This window comes from Capsicum annuum, chromosome 3, assembly GCF_002878395.1.
Source record: "Capsicum annuum cultivar UCD-10X-F1 chromosome 3, UCD10Xv1.1, whole genome shotgun sequence".
NCBI lineage: Eukaryota > Viridiplantae > Streptophyta > Magnoliopsida > Solanales > Solanaceae > Capsicum > Capsicum annuum.
Window position 1 is genome coordinate 76920093 of NC_061113.1, and position 13140 is coordinate 76933232.

Sequence of the window (13140 nt, forward strand, 5' to 3'; positions counted from 1 at the left end):
GTTAATACCACAATTTAGCTCTTCAAATATGAGCAAAACTATATTGACAACACCTCTCAACATAAAATATAATTTTTCAAGGTTGCAAAAGACTTCGAAGATCAACAATGTAAAACTCATTGATACTTTAGGAATGACTCACTTTTTTACCGCAACTATACTATACTCCTTTTTTCTCATTTCTTGGAAGATGACAAAATCATCCACCTCAACTATTTCACATGCCTCCTCGTAAGAAGGAAAATTTCTCACACCAAGCTACCAAGTATGAAAAGGAATTTAAGCACAAAACTCTCTCCCTTACAAGAACTCTCAATTCTAACAAGTACCATGCCATAGGCTTGCCCCTATTTTCAATCGCCACTATGAAAATACTAGGTTAGGAATCACGAAGGGATTTTTGTGCTTGTAACATAGGTTTGGGGTAGGGTAGGATATCTTTCAGGAACAACATGGCTAAACCCTCCTTGAACATCTACATCACATTATTCAATAAAACTTTTGATCATGGGCCACTTCTTTGTTTTCACTTTTTATACATGTGCCTACTTTTTATTTTCTTGGTTCACCCATTTTTCTTTTCATTTATTTTTCTTTCACCCTTTGTGATTCTCTTTCCTTTGTTGGATCCTTTCTTTTTCTTATTTATTTGTTCTTAATGCTTAAGATTAAAGGCACTCACTCACAACTTCGTGGCCGAAAGTTACCTCTTTCAATCATCACCACCCCCAACTTAGGCTTTTAGCCTCAAGTTGTAATTTTAAGTTCAAAGAGGGTAGGGTTAAAAAGAACGATAAATATTGAAAGGCTCACGATTTGTAATGAGTTTTACAAAGAAAGGTCTAAAGGCTCAAAGTGGGTGACTAGGGATAATATCTATGCAAGGGTAGATATTTTTATGCTAAAGTGGACTTCCAATGTCACAAATATTGCCTAATATCCTCTCCCCAACCAAGTAGAATCAAAATTAGCCTTGAAATACTAATGGGACAAATTCTATGTAATACCCCGATCGTTCCTTAAGCCTAAATCCATCTTTTGATTATATGGAAATGACTTCCAAAATCCCCTAATTTTGAATTTTTGTCCTGTAGAGCAATGAATAAGCTTTCCATTGATACCAAATTTGCCCAAATCTAACACTCGGGTGAAGAGTTAGAGTCATTTTAATGAGACAGTATGCCACCTAACACTTTAGCACATCGCGGAGCTAGCCAAAATGGCAATTGTCATTTTTCAGTGAACCTCCGCGATATTGACGCATCCCGCCAAGGCTCAATATTAGGATTGTCAAATTCCAGTGCACCAACGCGATTCCACCGTATCGTGGTGACCTTCAAGGTCACAACTAAGGTGACAACACGATTTCACCGCATCGCGCCACTAAGCAATTTCCCAATTGTCCATATCTAATGAAGGACCGCGATCCTAGTGCGTCACACCAGGGCCAAAAATTGGGCTCCAGTTCTATAATTTGCTCAAGGGTATTTTGGTCTTTTCCACCCGTTCTTACCCTCTATATATATCCAACTAGAGAAGAGAAATTCATTTCTCTCCAATTTTTTTCCAAGAACATTCAAGAATCTAGGGTTTTCTCTCAACCCAAAAATTCAATCTTCTCTAAGAAAATTCAAGAACCTTCCATAAATACCTTCAAGTGGTTCAAGATTTAAGATATCTAAATCAAGGCATCAAGAAATTTAGCTCAAGAGTGCGAGAAAGAAGTTTCAATCAAGTTTCTTCATCTCAAAAATCATAATCAGGGTATGTGGGGCTTGAACAAGAATATACTTTCATTCTTGTTCCCAAAGAATTGATTTTTACTATTGGAATTTCATGATCTTTGCAAGTGGGTTTACACCCAAACTACTTTATTGATGATTTATATGATTTGAGTTGATTAAGTTTGATATTTATGATTATTTTACCATCATATTTCTTAAATTGAGAAATTTATGCCATGAGATGAATATTGATATTATGAAATGATGATTTCTAAAGTGATTTAAGATAAGCGTCATGATTTATGATTTTCCATGAGGAGTTTGATTATTGAATATACATATATATTGTATTTGAGCTTGAGAGTCAAGAATGAGTTCTATGATGTTTTCTCAAAGTTTTGACATTTGATATGATTTAATGAGCAAGTCCACTTGATGTTGAGAAAGATTATTTTGAGATTGAGTCGAGTTAGGAATCCATAAGTTGATTATGATTCACAGATGAGATATATTTATAATTTTGGCCACTATGATAGACCTTTGAGTTGATTGAGGTGGATTTCCTAACACGTTCTGAGATAAGTCTGGGAGGAGTAATTAGCACTGAGCGGAAAGTATGGGTTCAGCACATCCTACTTCCCCAAAACTACGTGCCACCATAGGATTGAGATTTGAGGGCCAAAGTGTCGAGTTTATGATCACAGAGATGAGTTTGAGTTTATACTCTCTGGCAAGAGTATAATGCTCCCGCCAATGTGGGGTTCCTTCCTTAGGAGGACAAAACGTTAGACTCTATGTGGCTCAAATGGTTTATGTCGGTTATAAGAAACTTCCAAATCCATAATAATTTAAGTTTCTTGAGTTACCAAGTCACTCTAAGTCCTGATTCAAAGAGTTTGAGTTGAGTCCAATGATTATGAGATTTATGAAGCATGTGTTACTGTTGATGATTTATGAGAAACTATATTATAGTTTAATTCAAGCAAAGAGAGTCATTATTGTCATCATGCATGATTTTATTTTACATTTATGATATTATTTAAGAATGTTGCATACACCCCCACATACTCAGTACATTCCCAAAGTACTGACCCATATATATATGTCTATGTTCTACATTATCTCATAATGTAGGTACAAGTGATAGCGCACATACCATATTCAGTTAGTTTGCAGCTTCCAGGCAGTAGGTGATAAGTCCTTTTGATTCAAGGGCTTGAGTTAGTTATACAGTTCGAGAAGTATTGTATTTTCTTATTTTAGTCATATTGAGCTTGGATAGTTGGGAGTCATGACCCGTCTATCTAAAGTCAGTACCAGTAGAGGCTTCATAGACAATCAGTAGAAGTTGATGTATTCAGTTTCAGTTTTTTTCATTTTGTAAAAGCAGAGTTGTAGTCTTGTAAAGTTCATATTTGTATTGATCAAGTTCAGAGAAGTGCTATGTTTTAGCTGATTTTATATTGATTTAAGCATTTTATTCAGATGCTTATGAGTTATGCCAGCAGGAGGGTTAGTTTTGGGTCACTTGTGCCCCCTAGCACCGTGTGACGTCTCGGGACCTAATTTTGAGGCGTTATATTCTAAATAGTACAAGTACATATGAGATTCAGAAAAATAAGCTCACCACGCACGGCATGAAAAAATTTTCCAAGGAGGTTCAATTGTCCCTTCTTCTAGAGACAAAAAATGGAGTACGTCAAAATTTCAGAGTCACAAAAAGAGAAAAAGATTTGTTACAAGGTTGCTCACGTCCATGCCCTCAATTTTTGAAAAATTTTGGATGGAGGGGGGTGTTCACTTTGCATGGGCACCACGCATGATTTGCTAATTATGGCACCAACCCAAGCCTTAATCTCACACTGTGGTTTTCGTATGGGCCAACCAACCATATGGCTATTTGATATTTGTCATAGGTATAACTGCGATCCCAAAATCCAAAATGCTACAGGTACTCATACTTCCCATGCATTTGTGACTTTGAAGCCAGGAATACTCAGACTCCCTTTGATCTATGGCTCAAAACCCAAACATAACACTTTTCCCTTAAGAATTTCATCACTCAATCTATCATAGGGAAAAGCTCATTCGATATTTCCATAAGTAAATTAAAGAAAAATTAAAAATCTAAGAACAAAATAACTAATCCATGCAAATGTAGGCACTATCAAAGTGCCCGAATATTACAACCCAAATATATAAAAAAAATTGTCAAAAAGAAATAGCAAAATATTCAAAAATATCAATAATACAGGCCCAGATCAAATGAATACGGAGACAGGCACCCCTAACTAAAGAGGTGGAAGTGTCCCCTCTGCATAAATAATCAAGCATAAAGAGAGATAGGGCATTCCCTGCAACTGCATCAAGAGCTGATGTCACTCTCAAACTATCCATCATCATTAGCCTCCTCAGGACCGGACCACTCGGTTGGGGCCTCATCATCACTCTTCATTTGAGATGATTGAAATCGGTCATAGGGTTTTAGGACCTTCCAAAGGCAATTCACCCTCTTTTATATCTTGTTAAATAACCTATCTCTCTTTTTCTCCATTATGACCATCTATTTATGTGCAACTTGGAGATCACGATGTGATGCCGCTAAGGATGAGTAGGCTTTCTCAAACCTAGTAATGGTAGCTCCCTATTTTTTCTGATCCTCTTGATACTTTGCATAATCGGCCTGTCATACATATGAATGTCGAGTGGTAGAGGGCTTTCCCAGTCCCTGGGGTAAACTTGACATAAGCTCCTTGATGGCCGTGATATTAACTTCAATATCCTCAAGAGGCTTGACGGTGGATGGTCAACAAGACTCAGGCTCCTCACATGTTGACTTCCCCAAGTCGATCTTTCTCTTATTTCGTTTACCTGGTGCGCCCTCTCGTCGGATTCTCAAAGGATAGGTGGGGGTACCAGGGCACACCTAAGTGTCTCCTAAGTATTCTTCAACCCCAGCTCTCTTACAAAGCTTAGTAATAAAAGAGGTGAAGAAGAGATGTGTACCACCTTGATTCTTGAAGAATTTCATATCACAAAGCATAAGCTGACCAACATTCAAAGGAATGTCATCTAGAATGCAAACAACATGAAGGCTCGCGTGTCTGGGACTGATGTCATATGAGTGCAAGGGGAGACTCAACTGCATATTATGTTCAACCAAAATGGACCTCAAAAGTGAAGTCATTCATGTGGATGTTACTCTTAGTTTCCACCCACGAGACTTCCTTTTTGGGACATAATCTTTTTGTCAACCAGTTTTCCGGTTCATACTCTTTTTCTTCGAACTCACCCATGTTTGCATTTGGGAGGCCATAGATGTCATTAATTTTCTCCACCCTAAAGTTCACCATTTTACACGGATCTTCATAGTCATGTTGGCTAGGTTCGAAAAGGACACTACGCTCAGGTTGGCATAGAATTCACGGACCCATTGATCATTTTCCTTGCACGAATTTGGGGCAAAACACTGCCACCCTGTATCCTCAACCTATCATGAATGCCAAGAGCTTTTTGGCACATTATCCAAACATATACCTCTCTCTGAAAGCAACTTTGTTCTCGAAAGGTCACCATAGTAGTAAGTGTGTCACTTAGATGCCATGAATCGGATGTGATTCTATTAGTCCATAAGATTATCCCGAAAAGACACATACAACACACACAACCATCATTGACATTTATATGCACAAAGTATGTTATTGTTGCTCACCAAAGCCCATTAGATAGTTTCTTGGTGGTGTTTATGCAAAAATTTAAAGTGAATGATATTTTTGTGCAGGGCAGAAAATTATACTTGGTTTCCGCGATCATGGGCCATGGATCCATGCCATCGCAGTACCGATGATCATGATTGCGGTAACTAAGACCAGTTTCAAACCCATTTTTCGTGTTTAAAATTTTTAAATTTAAGGCCACTAGCATGTTCTACAAGAAGAATCCACATTAATAGCATAGAACAAGCCTACCAGGTACTTGATTATGCCCATAAAATACAAAACCATTAGTGAGCATTCACGTGGGCACTATATCAAGCACTTGGTGTCCACTCTTTATTTGTCTCTATTTCCACACACAGTTTGGGTGCTCAATACTTTCCCGCTTATGTGCACACCATAATCTAGCAGTTAAATATCACATAAGCATAACTTATGAAACAATTAATCTTGAAAATCAAAGATTCCGGCCCTCTCTACTATATGTATTCTATGGCTTATTTTCAACAATCAAAGCATGGATTCATGACACCTACCGGGTATGTGATGCAAGAGGGATGCAAGGATATTGTTGGAGAGCTCACAATCTTAGCCAGAAATGGGTCCAATTAGAGAGAAAATTTGAAAAAGAAGTGTGAGGGAAATAGGGGAATCAGATGCCTATATAGCTGAGATAACCGCAATTGTAGTCAAGTTCCCATGATCGTGGATATGTGGGTGATCGTGATCGAATCTTAGGGCCTAAGATCGTGGTAGCTGAGGGCATTACTGTACCCCTGTTTATCTTATTTCACAATTTGACAGATTTTCCCCTATTCAGTTCATCGTGCAAAATTTCACACTTTTACCTTTTCAAGTTCTTCTAACACATTCAATAGTTCCAAAAATACATGGGTTATTCAATTTTCAAAACTAAAATCTACACTACAAAAGAAAAAACAAAGGATACGAGCTACTTTTATGGCATTAGTGGGTTGCTTCCCACATAGCGCCTTAGTTTACGTTATGGCACGACGTCTTCCTCCTTTCTCAAGTTTGGTCCTCAAGGGCCCCCTCCTTTTTTTCTTCGATTTCTACATCAATCACTGATATCACTTGAAGTTCCATGGTTGCTTTTTTATTTTGCATACTCGAAAAGAGACCTCGTCATCATGAACTCTAAACCTCATTTCACCCAACTCTAAGTCAACAATGGCCCTTCCAGTGGCCAAGAAAGGTCGACCAAGAATGATGGGAACTTCTTGGTCTATTTCGTAATCCAAAACCACAAAGTCCATCGAAAATATAAATTTTTCCACCTTGACTAGAACATCAAACAAAATTTCAACTGGTCTCTTGATAGACCGATTCGCCATTAACAATCTCATAGATGTTGGAGTCGGAGTATCCAATCTAATCTTTTTGTAGATGGCAAAAGGCATGAGGTTTATACCTGCACCGAGATCACATAGAGCTTTCACGAATATATGCATTCGGATTGTGCAAGGGATGATAAAAGCCCTGGGGTCTTCCTTCTTTTCTGCAATTTTGCTACTCATGATAGCACTACATCCATGGTTGACTTCAATTGTGTCACCTTCGATGAGCTTTTTCTTCAACACCAACTTCTTCATAAGTTTAGCGTATCCCAGGATATCTTGGATTGCTTCAAGCAATGGAATATTGATAAAGAGGTTGCTAAGCTTGGCCATCAATTTATTGAGTTTATCATCATTTTCCTTTTTTTGAAGCCTTTGAGAGAACGGGTTAGGAACATTATTGTAGGCATAACATCACTTTGTGGTTTGTCATTTTCCACCACCTCTTCATCAACTTCCACCAGTTCCTTTTCATCATCTTCATCTTAAGATTTTGGTGGTGCTTCTTTCAACTTACCCTTAGGCATCTTGTCACCCAACTCTTCTTTTAAGTGATCACCAAGGGTCTTCCCACTCCTAGTGACTATTGCTAAAACTTGAACCTCATTCTTCGGGTTTACAATAGTGTCACTAAGAAGACTACCCTTTGTCCTAGCATTCAATGGGGTGGAAATTTTCCCAATTTGAGTCTCCAATTGCTTAATGGAGCCAGATCGGGATACCATGGTTTGATTAAGTTAGGAAAAATCACCTTTCATTTCATGAACCATTTTGTCTGTTACTTCCACTCTCATCAAGATCTTTGCTAAAACATCTTCAGACTTGTACTTGTCGAGGTCAATGGAACTCGGCTTTTTGTTCTTTGTCCGATCATGGGGAGGCACATAGCACTTATAGTCATGATCTCTAACCCTTCAATCACGATCACGTTTATGGTCCATCCAACCTTGGTTCCTACCTTAACTTTGATAGGCGGGGCAGGAACCCCCCAAATAGTTTGCCAAGTACCGAATCTCCTCATCAAGCTTTTAGCCTCTTCATAATCTTCATAGGCTTTTGATGCCACTGTATTTAATGTTTTTGCGGGTGCACCCATCATATGTTTTGTCAAAAGCTCTAGTTGTGTCATCATTTTAGCCATGTTCTCTTTTCTTTCTTCATCTCATTTCCTTTGTTCCTTGTTAACCAAGGATGTAGTGGGAGAACTCTTAGGAACTTCGCCATCTCGGGTATGCCATCCTTGGTTTTGCTTGGTAACCTCCTCAAGCAAATTCATTGCAGCATGATCATGCAACTTCACAAGAGAGCCCCTCGCCGCATTGTCCACCCCGATTTTGTTGAGTGGGTCAAGTACACAATAGAAAATTTAGAGAAGCATTTTCTCTAGAACCTCGTGGTTTGGACATTGCGTTAGTTTTCCATTGAATCTTTTCCATACTTCATATAAAGGCTCTCCATTCAATTGCCTAAATTTGATGATTTCTTCCTTTAATTAAAGCATTTTGGATGGTGGAAAATACCGATCAAGAAAGGTCGTAGTGAGTTCATCCCATAAAGTGATAGACCCAGCCGAAAGAGATCGAATCTATAATACCGCCTCTCCCGTTAGAGAAGATAGGAAGAAGCAAATCCGGATGGACTCTTGGGTTATGTGTGCGATATCAAAGGGTGCACACACCTCTAAAAAATTCTTTAAATGAAGGTTGGGGTCCTCATAAGCTTGCCCCCAAAAAGTCCCTTCATTTGCAACATGTGCAACATGACGCTTGTGATACGAAATACAACGTTCCCATCGTAGGTGGGATTCGGATGGCACTTGATTGACCAACGTCATTGAGTTGCCCCTCATCATCAAGGTGGACATCAAAAGACTCGGCTTGAACATTGTCGCTTATGGTTCCTTGCATGCTATGTAGATTACCTATAAAAAAGCAAAAACTAACAACCAAAATAAATACACACCACTACGGGTATACCCTAAGTAAGAACCAACACCGCACAAATGAAAACTAAATTTCACTCCCCGACAACGATGCCATTTTGATAATGCTTACCTATACCATTTAAAGTAGTAGAGGACGGTCGTTATCAATATCCCAACTTGCATTGAGGTCGAATCCACAAGGAGTGAAAGATAGAGTCTAATCTTATGGGAAATTAAGTCTTACTAAGATAATACCCGATGACACCCCCAAAAACTAGGCCATGTCTTATGGGCACCTCAAGCCCACATGAATTGAAGGTTGCCCTGATAACCTATCACAATCATCACCCGACCATATAATAAGATAGCAGAAACAATACTAGAATTCATAACTTAAACATGGCTAACCACTTCATTAGATTCGTCACACTAACCAATATTCTAAGTCCAAAGTCATCCACAATACCTCTATACAAATCAAAGTTTAGAAATATATATGTCGGGATAAGCCCCCGACAATAGCCAAACCTAGTCAAAATAAGACTAAGTCTAAGGATAGGGGACCAATAATGAATGTCTTTCTAAATAAGGAAGCTCACCACTCTGTAGTCAATGCACGAACCGCTTCGATCACCTAATCACTGCATAGGAAGAGAAGTTGATGCTCCATCCTCTAAGTCGCGTAGGGACATAGCATCCGGAGATGGTTAGTAGTTGGAACGCTAGCATGTAACTCAAGGATAAGGATAAAATAGTATCATCATTCAATAAAAAGTCAATATATATCACATTTATAACCTTATCCATACATATAGACATATCACATGCTAACCAAGGGGGCAAGTATTATCAACACTTTGGAAACACTCATTCATCATATATACAATGGAGGACTCCAACCTTCCACAATTATAGATTCAAGCATTTCTTATTAGGCATAGGACTTTAACCATATTCACATATCATCAAGTAAGGGATTCTAAACATATACACATCCTTTTAAGTGAGGGACTCAAACCACTCACACACATTTATTTAATCAAGTGGATTTAACCACATGCTCACAAATTAGGCAAGGGACTCTAACCTCATGCCATATTAGATAGGGGACCCTAACCCCAAGCCAATTCATTTGGCAAGGCACTCCAACCTCATGAGATCTCATTATGCAAGGGAATTTAACCACAAGCGATTCTATTAGGAAAGGGACTTTAACCTCAAGTCACCACGACTCTCATTAGTCGACATTGGGACTCTAACCCTTTATCCATGCATCCACATACATTCGATTCCACACATAAGGACTTTAACTCATTTAGCCAATTCAACACCATACATGACCATATGGTCCTCATGAGAGCCTTCATTGCTCAACCATTTCAATAGGCCAATGCCTTAAATTCAACTCATCATACAATTCAAACTATGGTCCTCAAGACCCTTACAAGTCATTCACCTTTCATTAGCAATTCTATACCACAATTTAGTTCAACACACAATTCAAGTTCATTTTCATGTTAGGGACTTTAACCCCCTTCTTATTCATCAAACCACCAAGGTCATCAATTATACAATGCATGGCTCACTTTACCTTCACAATATCATTTATCAAGCATTCATACATATTGGGCCATTTCCCTAGTTCAAAACATTAACATCATGTAACTAGACTCTCACTTAGACATTTTCACAAACACCTTGTATACATGCCTTTACCAAGGCCAATTTCATAGTAAAAATCATCAAGAATAGGATTACTTAAGACCCCCATGTTAGACCACATACAACAAGAATTCACGTGTGCAAACTACCATCAATTGCATATATAAACATAGGTCTAAGCAAGAATCATCATTATTCATCATTAGGCAACAAAACCCTTTTCATTTGATTTCAAAACCACTATGTACACTTACTAATCCAAGTGTGAAATACATGGGTTTAGAGTTATTTAGCAAGGGTAAGAGTTACGTGCCTTAAACAACTTAAATCGCCAAGAATATTGACTCCACTTTGCCTCTTGAAAATCACCCTTGAAACCCTAGCCTCTAATCCTTCAAAGGTGAGCTTGAGAGAGTATTTGGGGTGTTTGATCCATCAAAATGGATGTTTAGGAGGCTACACACACTTATATAATGAGAGGGATTAGGGTTTTAGACATGGGAAATGACCATAAGGCCCTTAGTTAAAAGCTGAAAATTGAACCCGCCCAGGGGTGTGATTCGCCATACGACTCACTTAAGTAGTTGTACCCTAGGGTATGAGTGTTACCTTGACTCATACCTAGGCTTCTCCTAGGTCACACATACTGTTAAAGATACGACCATACATCCATGAGTCGTATCCAAAGGGTAAGACTCACCCCTAACTCATATGCTCCACTCGTAACAAGAACAGTCCACTCCAAGCTAAGACCTTACTCTATACGACTCACCTAGGTACGACTCGTACCCTTAGGTATGATTGAGGGGAGGTTCACTCATACCTAGGGCAGTGAGTGACCCTCACCACACTACCTAGGATACGAGAGGGGCGGATAAAAAGGATAGGACTCATATCTAGGGGTACGGCTCAAGCCCCTAGTCGTACCCCCCCTCCCCCCCACAAGTGACACCAAAAGATAAAGTTTTTCAATAGTTCTAAGTCTAGTAATTTCACCTGAAGTGTTAGTAAATTAAAAGACATAATTAAAAATGGGGAAGGGGGGCTTCTTAGTTAAGTGAGAATGTATATCACTAGTAACTTGACTTCACAAACTAAGCAACAAACTTTAATGTAACTTTGATAGTTAAAGAATCTTGGGATTATGTCTATCTAAGGGAAACTTAGGTGTGGGTGTGTAAGATTTGATGCACATTCTCGTAAGTTACTAATGTGGTAGGCTAGGTCTAGGACCCTTAAGGCTAATTTCTCTATAAAACCTCAAAGATTTAACTTATTGACCCTTTCGGGTGCCTAACAAGTGTGACAATCATATTTACCCACTACCTCAATTTGGGCATCCCTATTTCTAGGATGCTACCCAAGGTAAAGTCAACTACAAAATCATCCTTATGTCTAAGATAGTGAAAATAAGTAAACTAAACTTAATAATTGTATACTATTGTCAAGGTTTTCGCATCCCTCTTTCAAGGATGATGTGGATTCCTAAAGTTCACCCAAACCCCTCTTTCAAGGATGCTTTAGGCTTTCAAAAGCATGGGGTTTTCACCCACAAACCCATGTGTGTATTTGGAGTTTTCACCCACAAATCCCAACCAATTTAATCAAGCAATAGTATAACCCATTATCATCTAACTAGCATGTACACAAATACATCACAACCCATAACTAATTTACACCTTAGTTCAACATAATTCCAAGACTAAAAGATTTAGATACTCATGAAGAAAAGAGAGAAACATATACCAAATGGGTTGTTCAAGGCATCCATTCTTCACAAATACCAAAATCAAAATCTCTAAATCAAATTTACAATTCTTGCCCAATATAGGGTTTCAATTTCAAATTCAAAGTATTGCTAGTCTCTAGAATGCCCAAAATGGGAAAGGATTTTAAGCTTTTAAAGGATTTAGGGTCGGCTGTTGAAAATTATGAAACTGCCCCTGAGCTAAATCCCACATGACCGCGATCGCACCAAATTCGTCGCGGTCCGCGGTCGCCGTTGCTGACCATCTTGACTGGACGTGATTGCAGCGATCGTGGTAACTGAGACGTTTCTGCTCCAAGTCTTTCAACTGCACTTTCTTTCTCTTCCTTTGATCCTTTTTAGATCAAGTCCACATCTTTCCATCTCATAACTTGTATGCCTACAAAATGTGGATATTGGTGCATTTAATCATACATAAGTCCTTTTATTCATTCAAAATGTAGTAATGTGCACAAATGTCGAGTGTAAATGGGTGGTAAATTCACCACTCATCTATGACCATTTTCAAGTCATAATATGAATCTCATAGATCAATAATCATGATAAACACCAACACCGACTAGAAATCATAGTATAACAACGGTACGAATTTTGGATTGTAAACAATATAAGGAGAGCTTCTAGTGTTAAGGCATTTATAGTTCACAATTTCAAAACTCAAACTCGTAATTGGATACAACACTCGGGCTTATTTAATCTAATTAGTAACGCTTGAATTGGATAGTTGCTTATCAACAAGTCCCTGTGGAATTGATATTCAGCTCGAAAGGGCCACTTTACTACTTTAGTGACCACGTACACTTGCATGTGCGGTTGGACGCAACAAGGGGCAATTGGAAAAATTCTATAATATTGAAAAATCATAGTAAGGAATGTGAACGTTAGTGTTAAACTATTATAAGAGGTGTTTGTGATTATTCTTATAAATTCTATATGATGTTGCATGATCTAAATCTAATCGATCGATGATGTTTATCAGTACGTGGTA

General features: G+C 38.4%; 1 protein-coding gene across 1 annotated transcript; it reads right to left on the reverse strand.

The window, feature by feature from the left end:
- Positions 1–6531: 6531 nt before the first annotated feature.
- LOC107865274 lies at positions 6532–7131 on the reverse strand. Its single transcript, XM_016711577.1, has one exon. It carries the CDS (start codon positions 7129–7131, stop codon positions 6532–6534), a length of 600 nt encoding a protein of 199 aa, XP_016567063.1.
- Between the last annotated feature and the right edge of the window lie 6009 nt (positions 7132–13140).

Bases quoted from the DNA above. Each gene is read 5' to 3' on its own strand.
- LOC107865274 (XM_016711577.1), bottom strand. From the start codon at position 7,131: ATGGCCAAGCTTAGCAACCTCTTTATCAATATTCCATTGCTTGAAGCA.